At 40.7% G+C, this 18824-nt stretch overlaps 1 protein-coding gene across 1 annotated transcript in view; it reads left to right on the forward strand.

The window, feature by feature from the left end:
• LOC148366774 (cilia- and flagella-associated protein 70-like) overlaps positions 1 to 13602 on the forward strand; it is a 45819-nt gene extending 32217 nt beyond the window's left edge. The window contains exons 21-27 of the mRNA XM_088333573.1: positions 1171 to 1277; positions 3774 to 3911; positions 5182 to 5343; positions 7333 to 7422; positions 8786 to 8887; positions 9588 to 9635; positions 13007 to 13602. Coding sequence (XP_088189699.1) covers positions 1171 to 1277; positions 3774 to 3911; positions 5182 to 5343; positions 7333 to 7422; positions 8786 to 8887; positions 9588 to 9635; positions 13007 to 13105 — 746 coding nt within the window. The 3' untranslated portion in view covers positions 13106 to 13602. The remainder of the gene's footprint in view (positions 1 to 1170; positions 1278 to 3773; positions 3912 to 5181; positions 5344 to 7332; positions 7423 to 8785; positions 8888 to 9587; positions 9636 to 13006) is intronic.
• The last annotated feature ends 5222 nt before the right edge of the window (positions 13603 to 18824 follow it).

An 18824-nucleotide genomic window follows, 5' to 3' on the forward strand; every position in this document is an offset into this window, starting at 1 on the left:
TTACAGGTCGAAGTTGTCAGGACCAGAACAGAAACAGGACCCACTCGCGTAACGTTACTTACAGTTCTATTGGGAAGAAGGGAAAGGATTGCACACACGATCCGGAGATCGCTGGTGGCGGGGAGCAGATTTCTCAGACACTGAAGCGGTTTTTCCATGGCAGGCGATGGCGGTGTCGGGAACGGAAAAAACGAGTCAGTAACCGGGATAGAAGAGCAAAAATGTGATCGGGATCAGAAACAAGTCGAAAGCCAGGAGAGGGGAGTAGACGTCGTCCAGATTAAAAAACGGGTCGTTATTCAGGACGAGAGAACAGACGTGGTCGAGATCAAAACAGGTTGTAATTCGGGACAGGAGAGCAGACGTGGTCGAGATGAAACTGATCGTACCGGGAGACAAACAGGAGCAAAAACACAGGATAGGCGAAAAAAGGCTTGGCGTGTAAAAGAGATTTGCAGACGGACCGACAAAGGGGACTGACAGGAGTTTGAATACTGACAGGGAGCCAATCTGTCAACAGGCTGCAGCTGGCATGACACGGGCGGGGCCAATTGGGCGCCGTGGCGACCGTGACACACACGGGCATGGCCAATTGGGCGCCATGGCAACCATGACAGAAGTATTTGTTTTAACAAATACTTTACTTTCTAAAAGATTTGTTTACAAGTAACTGTACTGTTAAAATTCCAATTCCATGGACACGATCGACTTTATTTCACATTTGGACTTTATGAAAAAGTGCATTTACTCTTTGCTTGGCAAAACAAAATCTTGAAAGAGCCATACAATTGTCATGATGACTGATTTGGATCCCCTGTACCTGCTCGTTTGGCGCCAGTGGGCTACCTGATTGGTTCCCTGTCCTTTTTAAGCCCAGTCCTGTAACTCTCCGGTTGTCAGTCCGTCAGCGAACCTCCGTTGTTACAAGGCAAGCATTTTGACCCTGAATCCCGCCTGTTCCGTTTTTGCACAAACACAGACAAACACAGAGTGAATATCCGCCAGGTAAGGAAACTTAAGTAAACCGTGATACAGCGATTGATTAATGTACTCATTAGGTAAATAATAATGTTTCATTATATTAAAAAATATATATTTTAGTCGACTTAAAAGGATTCAAAGGTGGTGGCTGTAATTTTTGAGCATAAAATTCTACTATTTTTCCCCCAGACACCGACAATGGGGACACGGTGCATAGTGAGCTGAAAGAAAAAGTCATCTCCAAATCCATTTTCACGGAGACCCTAGAGTTTCTGCTGCACAACCATGCCCTGGAGGTAAAGCACACAGCAGCTTGTTGGTGAAGACACACACTGATGAAATATAAATGAAAACAGATTGAAAAATCTACTTCACTTGTAATTTTGTTCCCCTGTAAGCCAGGGGTTTCCAACGTGGTGCCTGCGGGCACCAGGGTGTTATGAACCAGAACAGGATCAGGACCCAAACGCGTGACGTTCTCACACAAGCCTTATATTTTACGGGAAATGGGGAGTCATGCACATTAGACAGCGGTCTGGCGTGGAAAGACAGGATGCCAGAGACCAACGAGATCGATTCCAATTGCCCGAGTTGATATCGGACAGATGGGGTCGATACCGGACAGGACGGACAGGCAGGATAGATAATGAAACAGGATATCGAAAATAAATAGGACAAACAAGACGGGAACAAAAACTGGAGAGAAAAATAAACAGGACAAAAATAAACGGGAACAATACCAGACTAGAAAATACCAACAGGACCAAGTCAGAACCCACGTCTTGCGGGGCAGAGGTTTCGTTGACGGGCCGACAAAGGAAGCAAGAGAGCGCTGAGCCTAATATAGACAGAAAGCCAATCTCTCAACGAGCCGCAGCTGGCGCCACACGGGCGCGGCCAATTGGGCACCATGGCAACCGTGACACACAAGGGTGCGGCCAATTGGGCACCATGGCAACCGTGACACAGGGTTCCCCCTAAGGACAGCTCAGGTGCCCGCGGACCTGTTCTGACAATAGCTCATCAGTACTGGGTCATTTTCCCGTAAAATTTATTTTTTAGTGGTTGGAGTCTGTTCAGATAATTAAGCTGGTAATAACATAGTAATAACATAACAACAACATAATAATAACGTGAGATGTTGTTAATTCAGAAATGCGTATCAAACCAAGTACCCTTTGCGCTAAACTGGGTGCCCTTTAGCGCGAATTAGTAACAAAAAGTAGCTTTCTGATTGACAGCGATTGGAGACACCTTCTGTGAGCAAAATGTTTGTGCTCCACTAGAGCATTATTTTGAGGTAAATAACGTGTGCAAGGCAATCCGTGATTCATTTTTACCTACCATTATCATTTCTGGAAAGAGAGGTCAAACATTTACAACTCTTTGACAATGTCTAAAAGATTGGTGAAAGAAAAATACACAAAAGCAAAGTTTTAGGGCTGTGAACTGGTCGTCTCCAAATGGCTACTTTTGGAAACGCCTAGACCTACCATGGTTAGTTTTTCAGATTGTGATCAAATTTGACAAGGTACCAGGTAAGGCTTCAAGCTATTATTTCACCTGTTTTCTAGCTAAGATGCCCATGCTAAAATGATCTGCTGGCATTTAATTGCAACTTTCAGGCGCAAATTGATACCTCTACTTCTGAGTGTTCTGTCCCAGATTACTTGATGTTACTAGTATGAAGAATACCTGGAATGTGACAATGTTCAATATTAAATTGAATCTTTTTTTTTTAAATGTTTTTAAAGAATAACAACCCATTGTGTCATTTTGACACGGGTAGCAGGTGGCTGGAACGTGGAAGTGGCACTTCCGTGTCTAGCGAGGATAATCGTAGGCAGCAGAGATACTGGTCACTAGCCGGGACGGGAGAGCAAGGCGGTATCGAGTTCAGAAAAGAGGTCGGCAACAGGTATCAGGCAGGAAACAGGGAAAAACAGGTCGGTGGTCGGGATGGCAGATCAGGGGAGAATCGGGTCCAGAAACAGGTCGGTAACAGGTATCGGGCAGGAAAAACCAGGGCAGGAAAATGTCGGAAGGTATGAGCTTGCCTAGCTGGGAGCATAGGTTTAAAATGAGTCTCTGGACCAATCAGCGCTCAGGGCTGATGGCGCCAATGGGGCAGCCGCAGGTGCCCTGAATCAGTAATCATGACATCGTTAGCCGGGACAGGAGATCAGACGTGGTCGGGGTCAAAAAAACAGGTCATTAGCCGGGACGGGAGATCAAAACCTGGTCGGGATCAAAAAGCGGGTCGTATCAGGAGACCAAATGGGAAAATCAAGAACGGGCGGGTGGAAAACGGGTGACAAAACGGGACCCACACGAGTCGGAGTCAAAAATGCTTGCCTTGTGAACAGAGGTTCGATGACGGACCGTCAACAGGCGAGTGAAAGGACTGGGCTTAAGTAGGACGGGGAACCAATCAGGTACGAGCAGGCACTGGTGAATATAATGAGTCATCATGACATTTTCTATTTGTTTAAAAGTTTAATATTGGAATGAAGGAAGTTAAAAATATACTTTTTAAATTATTTTATAAATCCGACAAATTGAAAAAAAAAAAAATTGATTATTCGAATAATCGTTAGTTGCAGCCCAAGACAAATTATTAAGGTGAAGTCATTACAAATATGGGAACCCCTGATCATACTTGATGCTCCGTTACCCATCAAGACCACAAAATTAAGCTCCGTGTTTGAACTTCTTGGGGAAAACTCATAACTGCACATAAACAGGAAGAAAGTCGCAGATCTCCTAAAGTTCGTGTGTCTTCTCCTTCCCAGATGGCCGAACGGGCCCTTTCCAAGGAACTGACTTCAAAAGGCAACCACAGTTTTCATCTGGCTTGCGTCCAGTTGCTCAGAGCTGAATATTGCGACGCCATCGTCACCCTCAGGGATGCGCTACTTCGGGTAGAGCCGGTGAGGAATTTGCTTGGGCTACGAAACTGCGTTTAAGCCGGGGGTGTCAGACTCGTTTGAGATCGGGGGGCCACAGGGTGGGGAAAGACCTTTTTTCAGGTCGGACGGATAGATTAAAGAGAAAGAAAGGAGAGAGGAAGATAAGTGAAAGAGAGAGCGAGAAAGAAAGAAAGAAAGTAGTAAGAAGATAAATAGAGGGATAGGAGAAATGAAAACGGGAGAAAAAAAAGAGACAAAGGGAGAGTAAGTGTGAGACAAAAAGTAAAAAAAAAAGAGAGAAAATACAAAGAGAGAGAGTATGTGAGAAAGAGAAAGAGAAAATGAAGAAAGAGATGGAATGTGGGAGAAAAAAAGAATAACAGCAAGAGTGAGAAAGAGAGAGAGGATGAAAGGAAGAAAAAAAATGAGAAAAACACAGAAGAGAAATTGAGAGAGACAAAGAAAGAGAAAGAGAAAAACTGTGAGAGAGAAAGAGAAATATAGAAGACAAACAGAGAGAGACAGACAAAGAGACAGAAGGAAAGACAGAGAGAGAGAGATAGAAAGAGAAAGAGAGAGAATGGGAGCAAAATGGAGAGAAGAAAAAAAGACAGAGAGAAAAAAAAATGAAATAGCTAAAAGAGAAAGAGAGAGAATGAGGGAGAGAGAGAGAGAGAGAATGGAAGTAAAAAGGAGAGAAGAAAAAGAGAGACAGAGACAGAAAATGAGAAATAAAAATGAGAGAGCTAAAGAGAGCTGAAAGAGAGAGAGAGAGAGAGAGAGAGAGAGAGAGAATGGAAGAAAAAAGGCAAGAAGAAAATGAGAAACAGAGACAGAAAAACAGAAATAAAAATAAATAAAAATGAGAGAGCTAAAGAGAGCTGAAAGAGAGAGAGAGAAAGAGAGAGAGAGATAGAGTGGAAGCAAAAAGGAGAGAAGAAAAAGAGACATAGACTGAAAAAGAGAAATAAAAATAAATAAAAATGAAAGAGCTAAAGAAAGCTGAAAGAGAGAAAGAGGAAGAGAGATAGAGGGAGGGCCACAGAAAGACAAAGAGAAAGAAAGAGAGAGAGAGAGAAAGAAAGAAAGAGAGAGAGTGAGAGAGAGAGAAAAAAAGAAAACAGAAAGAAAGAGAAAGAGGCCGTATTCGTGGGCTGCATTCAACCTTGTGCATTCAAGGGCAGCATACTTGACACCCGCGACTGAAGCTAACATTTGGGAACTACGATCCATTTATGATTGTGTGTTTTTTCTGCACAATATGGCCAAAACCCTTTTTCTAAATAAGCAGGTGGCAGATATGTGGGCTCTGGACGGCCACTGCCATTATTTGTGTGGCTCCTTCGCGGAAGCTCAGGGGAGTTATGAACGGAGCTTAGACTTCCCGGAGCAGCCGTCCGATATTCATCTTGTGCTTCTCCGACTGGGATCCATTTATCTTCAGGAGAAGAAGGTGAGGCCTTAAATCAGGGGTGGATAACTATTTGGAGTCGGGGGAAACTTTGGGTTCAAAAATTGGAGACCTTACCGATTTTTGCATTTATGAATAAATTACACAATAAAAGAAACCTAATATAGTATATAGTTTTAAGCACTATATTTGGTATTAAGCCCGGGTGGGAGCATAAGTTGGCCATGGGCGCCACCAGGCTGTACTTGCCCAAGACAGCACAGGAAATGGTGCCCCAACATTCTTATTGTTTAAGGGATCCATACCATTATTTTGGCCTGGAGAGGGATGGGCGCCACCAGGCTGTACTTGCCCAAAACACACCACAAGAAACGGTGCCCCTACAATCTTAGGGGTTAAGGGATCCATGTTGTGATTTTTGCCTGGAGAGGGATGGGCGCCACCAGGTTGTACTTGCCCAAGACACACCACAGGAAATGGTGCCCTTACGGTCTTAGTGTTAAAGGGATCCATACCATTATTTTGGCCTGGAGAGGGCTGGGCGCCACCAGGCTGTACTTGCCCAAAACACACCACAAGAAACGGTGCCCCTACAATCTTAGGGGTTAAGGGATCCATGTTGTGATTTTTGCCTGGAGAGGGATGGGCGCCACCAGGTTGTACTTGCCCAAGACACACCACAGGAAATGGTGCCCTTACGGTCTTAGTGTTAAAGGGATCCATACCATTATTTTGGCCTGGAGAGGGCTGGGCGCCACCAGGCTGTACTTGCCCAAGAAACACCACAGGGAATGGTGCCCTTACGGTTTTAGTGGTAAAGGGATCCATACCATTATTTTGGCTTGGAGAGGGATGGGCACCACCAGGCTGTACTTGCCTGAGTCACACCACAGGAAATGGTGCCCTTACGATCATAGTGGTTAAGGAATCCATACCATTATTTTGGCCTGGAGAGTGATGGGCGCCACCAGGCTGTACTTGCCAGAGACACACCACAAGAAACGGTGCCCCTACAACTTGTTTGGTTAAGGGATCAATCCCATTATTTTGGCCTGGAGGGGGATTGGCACCACCAGGCTGTACTTGCCCAAGACACACCACAGGAAATGGTGCCCCCACATTCCTAGTGGTTAAGGGGTTCATTCCATTATTTTTGCCTGGAGAGAGATGGGTGCCACCAGGCTGTACTTGCCCAAGAAACACCACAGGGAATAGTGTCCTTACGGTCTTAGTGGTAAAGGGATCCATACCATTATTTTGGCTTGGAGAGGGATGGGCGCCACCAGGCTGTACTTGCCCAAGAAACACCACAGGGAATGGTGCCCTTACAGTCTTAGTGCTAAAGGGATCCATAACATTATTTTGGCTTGGAGAGGGATGGGCGCCACCAGGCTGTACTTTCTCAAGACACACCACAAGAATTGGTGCCCCTCTGACCTGAGTGGTTGAGGAATCCATTCCATTATTTTTGCCTGGAGAGAGATAGGCACCACCAGACTGTACTTGCCCAAGACACACCACAAGAAATACAATTACAGTAATTAAAAAAAAATACTCCATAGATAGTACTATCCTTCGACAGGAAAATGTTACAAATAACCACAAAATACTACAAAAATACCACTGCAGAAACACTATAAAAATGAAACCACCATAAGATTACACAATTACTACAGAAGTACTTCAAAAATCAGACTGCAGGAATATTGAGAAAATACTAAAAAAAAAAAAAAAAAACAACCCCAGTGATGCTGGAAATACTAGAAAAATACTACCATGGAAACACTACAAAAATACTACTGCAGAAACACTACAAGTATAGTAAATTTTCGGGGCTCGGTCCCTCAAATGAAGTTCATCGGTCGGGTTCGGGCCTATATACCTGCAGGGCGGGTCGGGTCGGGCTGGATTATTTAGCCCATATATCACCTCTCATCCCAGGCCCTCGATATAAGTACACCGTTATCTGTGCATTACATTCCTCGACGGCAACTGCTTTAATCTGAAATCCAGTTCTGCTTTTCTTTTCAGTTTGAGCAAGCCAAGACCACTTACCTGCAAGCTTGTGAAAAATCTCCATCCTGCCTGACCTGGTTGGGCCTGGGTATCGCCTGTTACCGGGTAAAACACAAAAATGTTCAAGTACCGTATTTACTCGCATATAAGCCTACATTGCATATAAGCCACCCCGTAAAACTGCTTTAATATAAGCACATACTTAAAGATTTTGTACCCAAAATATAAATAAGACGTATACCTAAACATTGATAATTCTTAAATTGAGTAAATAGTTAAGACTAATATATTGGTAAAATGCTAAAATGTTCAATTTTTGTACACCAATTTTGTCTTCGACTGTTTTCCCCTTATCACTAACCTTCTCGGGTCCCCTTCTTATGAACAGAAAAGGAAAGAAAACAAACAAAATCACCATAAAATGAGATGCAGTCCCTGTCAAACTCAATTGACTTAACAGGAAGAAAAGACCGAGCAGAGCATTATCGCCACCTACTGTTAAGGAGTGTAATACCGCTTTTTTTTTCTTCTTCTTCTTAGCATTATTTTGACCCACTGAAAACGAGTTCGGGACCCACCAGTTGAGAAACACTAATTTACAGTAAAGTTCATATTTGGAGGAGAAACAATATAACCTGTTATAAAATTTTGTTTTACCTGACAATTGTGGCGCTCTAATAAGGTCATATTTGATATTTATTTCACTATCTGTCTGTCTGTCTCCATCCATCCGCTGTCTCTCTCTCTCCCTCTCTCTCCATCCGTCCCCCCTCTCTCACTCTCTACCTCTCTCTCTGTCTCTCCCTCTCTATCTTTCTTTTGCTCTCCATCCATCCACCTCTCTCTCTCTCCATCCCTCTCTCTCTCTCCATCCTTTCCTTCCCCTATCTCTTCTTTCTCTCTCCATCTCTCTCTCTCCCTCTCTATCTATCTGTTTGTCTGCCCCTCTCTCTCCATCCATCCATCAATCACCCCCCCTCTCTCTCCCTCTCTTGATTTCCATCCATCGCCTCTCTCTCACTCTCCCTCTCCATCTCTATCTTTCTCTCGCTATCCATCCATCCACCTCTCTCTCTCTCTCTCTCTTCTATCTCACTCCATCCATCTTCTCTTCTCTGTCTCTCTCTCTCTCTCTCTGCATCCATCCTCCTCGTTCTCTCTCTTGCTCTCTCTATTTCTCTCTGTCTCTCTCTCCCCTCTCTGTTTCTTTGTATGTCTCTATCCATGTATCTCTCTTTTTCTCTCTCTCTCTCTTTCTATCCCTCTCAACCCATCTCGCTATCCCATCCCTCCCTCTCTCCTTCCCCAACCACCCTCTCTCTTGTTATCTCTCTCTCTACCCATCTTTCGCTCTCTCTCCATTCCTCCCTCTCTCCTTCCACCCTCCCTTTCTCTCCATTCATCTCTCTCTCTCTCTCTCTCTCTCTCTCTCTCTCTCTCTCTCCATCTATCTAATATCTATCTATAGCTGGAGGAACTTTGGATAGCCGAAGAAGCGTTGACAGAGGCTAACCATTTGAACAACCAGAACGCTGAGGTGTGGGCCTACTTGGCACTGATTTGCCTCAGGGTGAGTAAAATGATGATTTAAAGGGACAGTGTGTATTATTTAGAGCCACCTAGTTGTTCATAAAAATGTAGTTCGTAAACGTGCATTTTGGGTTAGGAAATTTGTATTTATTTGATATAAGATGAGGTTGTCCTAGATGGAGCTTACTTGATGATTGTCCGCCATCTTGCGGCTGAGGGTAAAACCCCCAGAATCGTGTCTTTTTTTTCTGCTTTTTTTGTTTTCCTCGTGGCTTTTTTCCATTTTCTTTTTTTCCCTCTTTTTTCTTTTATTTCTTTTTTCTTATCTTTCTTTTCCATTTTTTCCTTTTCCGTGTGCTCGTCTTTCCCCATTTTTTATTTTCTTTATTTTCCTCTCATCACTTTACTTTATTACTTTTTTTTTTTCATTTTTCTTACTTTCTCTTTATTCCTTATTTTTTTTCCCTTTTTTCTTTCTTTTTCCTATTTTTCCATTTCATTTCTTTGTGAAAGGCTTGGCAAAAAAAAGAGAAGCGTTCTGGTCACTTGAGACTCCTTAGATTGCCGTTGCGCTTCTTAGCACTCATTTTCGGTTGTACAGCACGACACAGCGACATCGAGCAGTCAAATACTACACATTGTCCCTTTAAGGTAAATGGTTATCTTCGCATCAATCCCCCACAACTTCCCTGAACTGGAGAAATTACACTTTTAAATATTTTGCTATGTTATCATTTCAGTTTGACCGGCAAGCAGAAGCTGGGCTTTTTTACAAGTATGCTAACAGGGTAAGTTATTTTCTTCTTGGGGCGGGGTCTCAATTAACTCATTCAATGCCACGTTTTAATACGATCTCAGAAGCATTGTCTGAGTGCCAAAATGTAAAAATAGGTAGTTTTTTTTCGTTTTATTTTAAAAAAAAATGTCATGATTACGGATGTGATTTGGCGCCAACCGTCGTGGGTTCTGATTGGCTCACTGTCACTATTTGAACCCTGTCCTGTCAATCCCCTGTTGTCAGTCCGTCTGCGAACCTCTGTGTATACTAGGCTAGCCTTTTTCGACACTGACTCCCACCTGTCCTGTTTTTTGCTCCCGTCTGTCTCCGGCTACGACCTGTTTTTATCCCGACCACGTCTGCTCTCCCGTCCCGGCTTACGACCCATTTTTGATCCCGACTACTCTTCCCTCCTGGCTTACGACTCGTTTACGATCCCGACCACGTTTTTTGATCTCCTCTCCCGGCTATCGACCTGTTTTTCCGTCCCTGACACCGCCATCGCCCGCTACGGAATGATCCACTTCCGTGTTTGGATCACAATCCGATTGCGAGAGCGACTTGCTTCCCGTGTCTAGTGAGCGCTGCCCTTCCTCTATCTCAATAAACTCGTGAGAAACGTTACGCGATTGGGTCTACCCTTTGTTCTGGACGTGACAAAAATATTAAAAAGGGTTTGGCACAGCTCATCAGTAAGTATCAAGCCTCTGGGGATTATTTAGACGGCTTTGATCAGATCTTTGTCTACACATCGAGGGATTCAACTTCCTAGTGTTGCTTCCTTTTTCCTGGCGAATAAGTGTGTTTAGGCGACCCTATACGGCAATTTGCCATAGTAAAGCGGTGTGGCGATAGTTGCAAAGATATGCATAAGTACAGACAGTTAACCTTTCAATAGTTTTTTTATTTCTAATCTTAAAAAAATATTTCGCAGTCCCCTCGTCATCGTCGGTGCAAAGAGGGATGACGTTTCGTGCACGTCCGCAGGAACGTGATCACCATGGTGATTGAAATTTAGTGAAAGTTCTTGCGATGTGAATGCAAAGTTAATGCAACATTTCAGTGGTCTTAAAACAGAATGTTATTTTACAAGAAAAGTAAATAGTCTGCATTTTTACATTCCCTCAAGACCTCCCAGAGCGCTTTACAATGCGCTTTACACTTACCCATTCACACACACGCCAATAGAGACAACCGCTATGCACGGCACCTACCTGCTTATCAGGGGCAGTAGGGCTTCAGTGTCTTGCCCGTGACCCCTTGACATTTAACTTTGAGGAAGCGGGAATCGAACCTGCGACCTCTTGCTCTCAAGACTCGTTTTACTACCGCCACCCCTAAAGCACAATGCACAATAGTAAAAGAGAGAAACATACTCCTTTTTTAATTTAACATGAGGGTTGAAGCTTTTCTTTTGATATGTCCTATGTCCATACGATGGTACTTACAAATTGAACTTGTACTGGGAGTAGCTTTGTAACCTGAAACATTTGTAAGTCGAGACGCCTTTTGAATGTAAATTCGCTGATCCGTTCCAAGCTCCACAAAAGTAAATGGTAAATGATCTGCATTATATAGCGGTTTTCAAGTCACTGAAGACCTCCCGAAGCACTTTACAATGTGCTTCACACTTACCCATTCATACACACACTCACACATCGAATAGCGTAGGATATGTTTTGAATAAATTATAAAAGAGCAACAGGACAATTAGATTCGATTACCACACAATAAACATTAAACGAGAGGCATATCATGTAAAAAAACAAAACAAAGAATAAAGTAAATATTGAAAATGTTTACCTTTTAACTGGCCTCTTTGTTTACTGGTCCTCAGCAGTGTTTGTTGCCCCACGTTTCCTGAAAAACTGATCCAATGACGTCTGCTTTTGTTGAACTATCGTGGCGATCGCAGATAATATGGCCATACTCGCTTCCCCTTTACATACTTTTTCTATTATCTCTCGCTTTATTTCCCATGGCCAGAAAAAGTCTCTTCCTCTTCTTTTCTACTTGTTCACATTTATGCATGTCTTAAGTGGGGTCCATTATGAGAGGACAGTTAGGGGATTCCCACATACGCACCGGTTGCCAGGTAGAATAGAATGGAATAGAATAGAATATACCTTTATTATCATTCTTACAAAATGGGTTGAACATAGTTTGACAACGAAATTGGACGTGGCACTCTAGTCTCACATTTCACATAGAACTCTGGAAGCGGCGAGTGGCAGCGCTTACTGTACTGTATTTTTTACTATGGATCCTAAAATGCCTTTGATACTAGAGGCAATATTTTTTCCTTTCAGGTATTTCTTAACCTGAAACTTTTGTATGTAGAGTAGAGGTAAGACGGGGCCTAAAAAGTCCAGCCCGACCTGACTTGAGTCGTGGGTATATCAACCCGAACCCGCCTGAACCCGAAGGATTAACTTGATTTGATAACCGAGCCCGAAATAAACACAAAGCTTTAATTTACAGGTCAAAGTAAACATGGAAGCTTTACTGATTGTGCGTTTCGGCTGCTTAGAGTTCACTTGGGGGTGAGCAGGGTTGGGTAGGGTTACTTTAACTGGATTACTTTCAATTACTTTTGGATTACTCCAATACCAAATATGCTAATAAAAGACAAAAAGAAACTAAATATGAACAAAACGAACTAAATGTTGTGCAGGCTTGGGGAGTAACGGGATACATGGAACGGCAAAAATGATGTTGGCAAGCTGTTTGGATTTATTTTCATTTTTTTTCTGTCGCATTTTATGTTCGTTTTGCCGGAGATCAAAGATATCAAAGCCAGGAGAGAAAGCTTACCACGTGTTGTGAGTCATCATTTTATTCCTATTTAGATTATTTTGTCTTTTATTAGCATATTTGGTATTGGAGTCATCCAAAAGTAATTGAAAGTAATCAAGTTAAAGTAACCCTACCCAACCCTGGGGGCGAGTCCCCCAAATCAGGTGTGCACTGCAATTGCAGTACCTAAAAAAATGGTTTGGTGCCCAAGTGCGCATCTTGGCGACGTGCAAAGTGAAACTGAACAAAATGGCACAGAAAAGAGAGTCAAATACTGCAGTTTACTAGTTGCAAATAGTTAAAGTTTTGGCCAAAAAGCAGAAATTTTGTAAAGCTTGTAAGCTATTGGCAAGAAGCAGAAATGACATCTGACGTGAGGGAGGTGGAGGGAGGAAGCGGCGCGTCTTTTACCCATACACCAAGAACGAACATTTCTTTGGATTTAGTGATTTGGAGTTAAACTGATAGTTTGGTAAGCATTTTGACATCCGGCATTGAATGAGTACCCTTTTTAAAAAAAATGTTTTTCACTTTTTGCTTGATCCGTCATTTTTACAGTGACATTTACCTTTTACTTGTTGACAGTTCAATCTGGACAATGAATCACTTCACATGGAGGTGAAAGAGCTTCAGGATCAAGCCCAAACCCATCCTCTGGCATCATGCTTTGAACCACACGCTTAACTTAAATGTTGGGAGCAAAAATAAACCAAGCCCAGTGTCTCGGGTAGGGCGGTTGAGAGGTTTTCCAATACTCTCAACAAAAAAAATTACCTAAAAGCGCTCAAAATCGTGTGTAAACACGCACAAAAACATCATATGATTTACTTTTCAAACGTTCTCTCATATAATTGTGAATGTGTGAGAGTATGATGTTAAATGTGAAAGTATGATTTACTTCTTAAACAGCCTCTCATATGATTGTGAATGTGAGAGTATGATATTAAATCTGAGAGTAAATATGATGGACTTCTCAAACAGTCTCTCATGATTGTGCATGTGTGAGAGTAGGATATTAAATCTGAGAGTAAGTATCATTTACTTCTTAAACGGTCTTTTATATGATTGTGAATGTGAGAGTATGATATTAAATCTGAGAGTAAATATGATGTACTTCTCAAACAGTCTCTCATGATTGTGCATGTGTGAGAGTAGGATATTAAATCTGAGAGTAAGTATGATATACTTGTCAAATGGCCTTTCATATAATTGTGAATGTGTGAGAGTATGATATTAAATCTGAGAGTAAGTATGATTTACTTCTCAAACAGTCTCATATGATTTTGCAGGTGTGAGAAAATGATGTTGAATGTGAGAGTAAGTGTGATTTACTTCTCAAACGGTTTCTCATTTCATTGTGCACGTGTGAGAGTATGATGTTAAATGTGAGAGTAAGTATGATTTACTTTTCATATGAACGTGTGAGAGTATGATATTAAATCTGGGAGTAAGTATGATTTACTTCTCAAACAGTCCCTCATATGATTGTGCAGGTGTGAGAAAATGATGTTAAATGTGAGAGTAAGTATGATTTACTTCTCAAAAATCCTGTCATATGATTGTGAATGTGTGAGAATATGATATTAAATGTGAGAGCAAGTATGATTTACTTCTCAAGCAGTCTCTCATGTGATTGTGAATGTGTGAGAGTATGATATTAATTGTGAGAGCGAGCATGATTTACTTCTCAAACGGCCTCTCAAATGATTGTGAATGTGTGAGAGTATGATATTAATTGTGAGAGCAAGCATGATTTACTTCTCAAACAGCCCCTCATATGATTGTGCATGTGTGAAAGTATTATGTTAAATGTGAGAGTAAGTATGATTTACTTCTCAAACGGCCTCTCATTTGATTGTGCATGTGTGAGAGTATGACGTTAAATGTGAGAGTAACTATGATTTACTTCTCAAACAGCCTCTCAAATGATTGTGCATGTGTGAGAGTATGATATTAATTGTGAGAGCAAGCATGATTTACTTCTCAAACGGCCTCTCAAATGATTGTGCTTGTGTGAGAGTATGACGTTAAATGTGAGAGTAACTATGATTTACTTCTCAAAAAGCCTGTCATATGATTGTGCATGTGTGAGAATATGATATTAAATGTGAGAGCAAGTATGATTTACTTCTCAAACAGTCTCTCATGTGATTGTGAATGTGTGAGAGTATGATATTAATTGTGAGAGCGAGCATGATTTACTTCTCAAACGGCCTCTCAAATGATTGTGAATGTGTGAGAGTATGATATTAATTGTGAGAGTAAGTATGATTTACTTCTCAAACGGCCTCTCATTTGATTGTGAATGTGTGAGTGTATGATGTTAAATGTGAGAGCAAGTATGATTTACTTCTTAAACAGTCTCTCAAATGATTGTGCATGTGTGAGAGTATGACGTTAAATGTGAGAGTAACTATGATTTACTTCTCAAACAGCCTCTCAAATGATTGTGCATGTGTGAGAGTATGATATTAATTGTGAGAGCAAGCATGATTTACTTCTCAAACGGCCTCTCAAATGATTGTGCTTGTGTGAGAGTATGACGTTAAATGTGAGAGTAACTATGATTTACTTCTCAAAAAGCCTGTCATATGATTGTGCATGTGTGAGAATATGATATTAAATGTGAGAGCAAGTATGATTTACTTCTCAAACAGTCTCTCATGTGATTGTGAATGTGTGAGAGTATGATATTAATTGTGAGAGCGAGCATGATTTACTTCTCAAACGGCCTCTCATATGATTGTGAATGTGTGAGAGTATGATATTAATTGTGAGAGCAAGCATGATTTACTTCTCAAACAGCCCCTCATATGATTGTGCATGTGTGAGAGTATTATGTTAAATGTGAGAGTAAGTATGATTTACTTCTCAGTCTCTCATGTGATTTTGAATGTGTGAGAGCATGATATTAAGTGTGAGAGCAAGCATGATTTACTTCTTAAACAGTCTCTCAAATGATTGTGCATGTGTGAGAGTATGATATTAATTGTGAGAGCAAGCATGATTTACTTCTCAAGCAGTCTCTCATGTGATTGTGAATGTGTGAGAGTATGATATTAATTGTGAGAGCAAGCATGATTTACTTCTCAAACGGCCTCTCAAATGATTGTGCTTGTGTGAGAGTATGACGTTAAATGTGAGAGTAACTATGATTTACTTCTCAAAAAGCCTGTCATATGATTGTGCATGTGTGAGAATATGATATTAAATGTGAGAGCAAGTATGATTTACTTCTCAAACGGCCTCTCAAATGATTGTGAATGTGTGAGTGTATGATGTTAAATGTGAGAGCAAGTATGATTTACTTCTTAAACAGTCTCTCAAATGATTGTGCATGTGTGAGAGTATGACGTTAAATGTGAGAGTAACTATGATTTACTTCTCAAACAGCCTCTCAAATGATTGTTCATGTGTGAGAGTATGATATTAATTGTGAGAGCAAGCATGATTTACTTCTCAAACGGCCTCTCAAATGATTGTGCTTGTGTGAGAGTATGACGTTAAATGTGAGAGTAACTATGATTTACTTCTCAAAAAGCCTGTCATATGATTGTGCATGTGTGAGAATATGATATTAAATGTGAGAGCAAGTATGATTTACTTCTCAAACAGTCTCTCATGTGATTGTGAATGTGTGAGAGTATGATATTAATTGTGAGAGCGAGCATGATTTACTTCTCAAACGGCCTCTCATATGATTGTGAATGTGTGAGAGTATGATATTAATTGTGAGAGCAAGCATGATTTACTTCTCAAACAGCCCCTCATATGATTGTGCATGTGTGAGAGTATTATGTTAAATGTGAGAGTAAGTATGATTTACTTCTCAGTCTCTCATGTGATTTTGAATGTGTGAGAGCATGATATTAAGTGTGAGAGCAAGCATGATTTACTTCTTAAACAGTCTCTCAAATGATTGTGCATGTGTGAGAGTATGATATTAATTGTGAGAGCAAGCATGATTTACTTCTCAAGCAGTCTCTCATGTGATTGTGAATGTGTGAGAGTATGATATTAATTGTGAGAGCGAGCATGATTTACTTCTCAAACGGCCTCTCAAATGATTGTGAATGTGTGAGAGTATGATATTAATTGTGAGAGCAAGCATGATTTACTTCTCAAACAGCCCCTCATATGATTGTGCATGTGTGAAAGTATTATGTTAAATGTGAGAGTAAGTATGATTTACTTCTCAAACGGCCTCTCATTTGATTGTGAATGTGTGAGTGTATGATGTTAAATGTGAGAGCAAGTATGATTTACTTCTTAAACAGTCTCTCAAATGATTGTGCCTGTGTGAGAGTATGACGTTAAATGTGAGAGTAACTATGATTTACTTCTCAAACAGCCTCTCAAATGATTGTGCATGTGTGAGAGTATGATATTAATTGTGAGAGCAAGCATGATTTACTTCTCAAACGGCCTCTCAAATGATTGTGCTTGTGTGAGAGTATGACGTTAAATGTGAGAGTAACTATGATTTACTTCTCAAAAAGCCTGTCATATGATTGTGCATGTGTGAGAATATGATATTAAATGTGAGAGCAAGTATGATTTACTTCTCAAACAGTCTCTCATGTGATTGTGAATGTGTGAGAGTATGATATTAATTGTGAGAGCGAGCATGATTTACTTCTCAAACGGCCTCTCATATGATTGTGAATGTGTGAGAGTATGATATTAATTGTGAGAGCAAGCATGATTTACTTCTCAAACAGCCCCTCATATGATTGTGCATGTGTGAGAGTATTATGTTAAATGTGAGAGTAAGTATGATTTACTTCTCAGTCTCTCATGTGATTTTGAATGTGTGAGAGCATGATATTAAGTGTGAGAGCAAGCATGATTTACTTCTTAAACAGTCTCTCAAATGATTGTGCATGTGTGAGAGTATGATATTAATTGTGAGAGCAAGCATGATTTACTTCTCAAGCAGTCTCTCATGTGATTGTGAATGTGTGAGAGTATGATATTAATTGTGAGAGCAAGCATGATTTACTTCTCAAACGGCCTCTCAAATGATTGTGCTTGTGTGAGAGTATGACGTTAAATGTGAGAGTAACTATGATTTACTTCTCAAAAAGCCTGTCATATGATTGTGCATGTGTGAGAATATGATATTAAATGTGAGAGCAAGTATGATTTACTTCTCAAACAGTCTCTCATGTGATTGTGAATGTGTGAGAGTATGATATTAATTGTGAGAGCGAGCATGATTTACTTCTCAAACGGCCTCTCATATGATTGTGAATGTGTGAGAGTATGATATTAATTGTGAGAGCAAGCATGATTTACTTCTCAAACAGCCCCTCATATGATTGTGCATGTGTGAGAGTATTATGTTAAATGTGAGAGTAAGTATGATTTACTTCTCAGTCTCTCATGTGATTTTGAATGTGTGAGAGCATGATATTAATTGTGAGAGCAAGCATGATTTACTTCTCAAACGGCCTCTCAAATGATTGTGCTTGTGTGAGAGTATGACGTTAAATGTGAGAGTAACTATGATTTACTTCTCAAAAAGCCTGTAATATGATTGTGAATGTGTGAGAGTATGATATTAAATGTGAGAGCAAGTATGATTTACTTCTTAAACAGTCTCTCATATGATCGTGAATGTGTGAGAGCATGATATTAAGTGTGAGAGCAAGCATGATTTACTTCTCAAACAGCCTCTCATATGATTGTGAATGTATGAGAGTATGATATTGTGAGAGCAAGTATGATTTACCTCTTAAGTGGTCTCTCATATAATTGTGCCTGTGTGAGAGTACATTGTTAAATGTGAGGGCAAATGTGATTTACTTCTCAAACCGCCTCTCATACAACAAAAATATAGATATATTATCATTTTTTTCCACAGTTAAAAGTCAGGTAAAGTGTTTAATAAGTGGCTAAGTGACAACATGGTTACAAAAATAAACAACATACATAGACTGATGTGTACTCAAAACCTGCAACAACAAAAAGGGAATTTTGCTGACTTCACTTAAAATAAATCTTTGTTTTTCTAGTCTCAATATGACATTTCAAACTAAGATCCCGAGAGCTAAAATATACACGTATTGGCACATGAACAAATCATTTTCACTACAATAATTCCTCTGTATGGCAAGTTAAGTATTTTCTGCACTATAAGACGCACCTAAAAGCCTTTCATTTTTTTTAAAAGCTGACCATGCGCCTTATAATACAGTGCGCCTTATATATGGATCAATATTGAGTCCCAACTCAATATAAGGTAGGCAGCCGCCGACTCGATTTTACCCCAGAGAAGAAGAAGTGTGTGGTGCATGCTGGGATATATATATATATATATATATATATATATATATATATATATATACCAGCGTTTTATATACTAACCCGCAGGTGGCCCGCGGGCCAGATCAGGTCCGCT

Source organism: Urocampus carinirostris, chromosome 4, assembly GCF_059441175.1.
Source record: "Urocampus carinirostris isolate Australia breed hairy pipefish chromosome 4, RoL_Ucar_1.0, whole genome shotgun sequence".
Taxonomy (NCBI): domain Eukaryota; kingdom Metazoa; phylum Chordata; class Actinopteri; order Syngnathiformes; family Syngnathidae; genus Urocampus; species Urocampus carinirostris.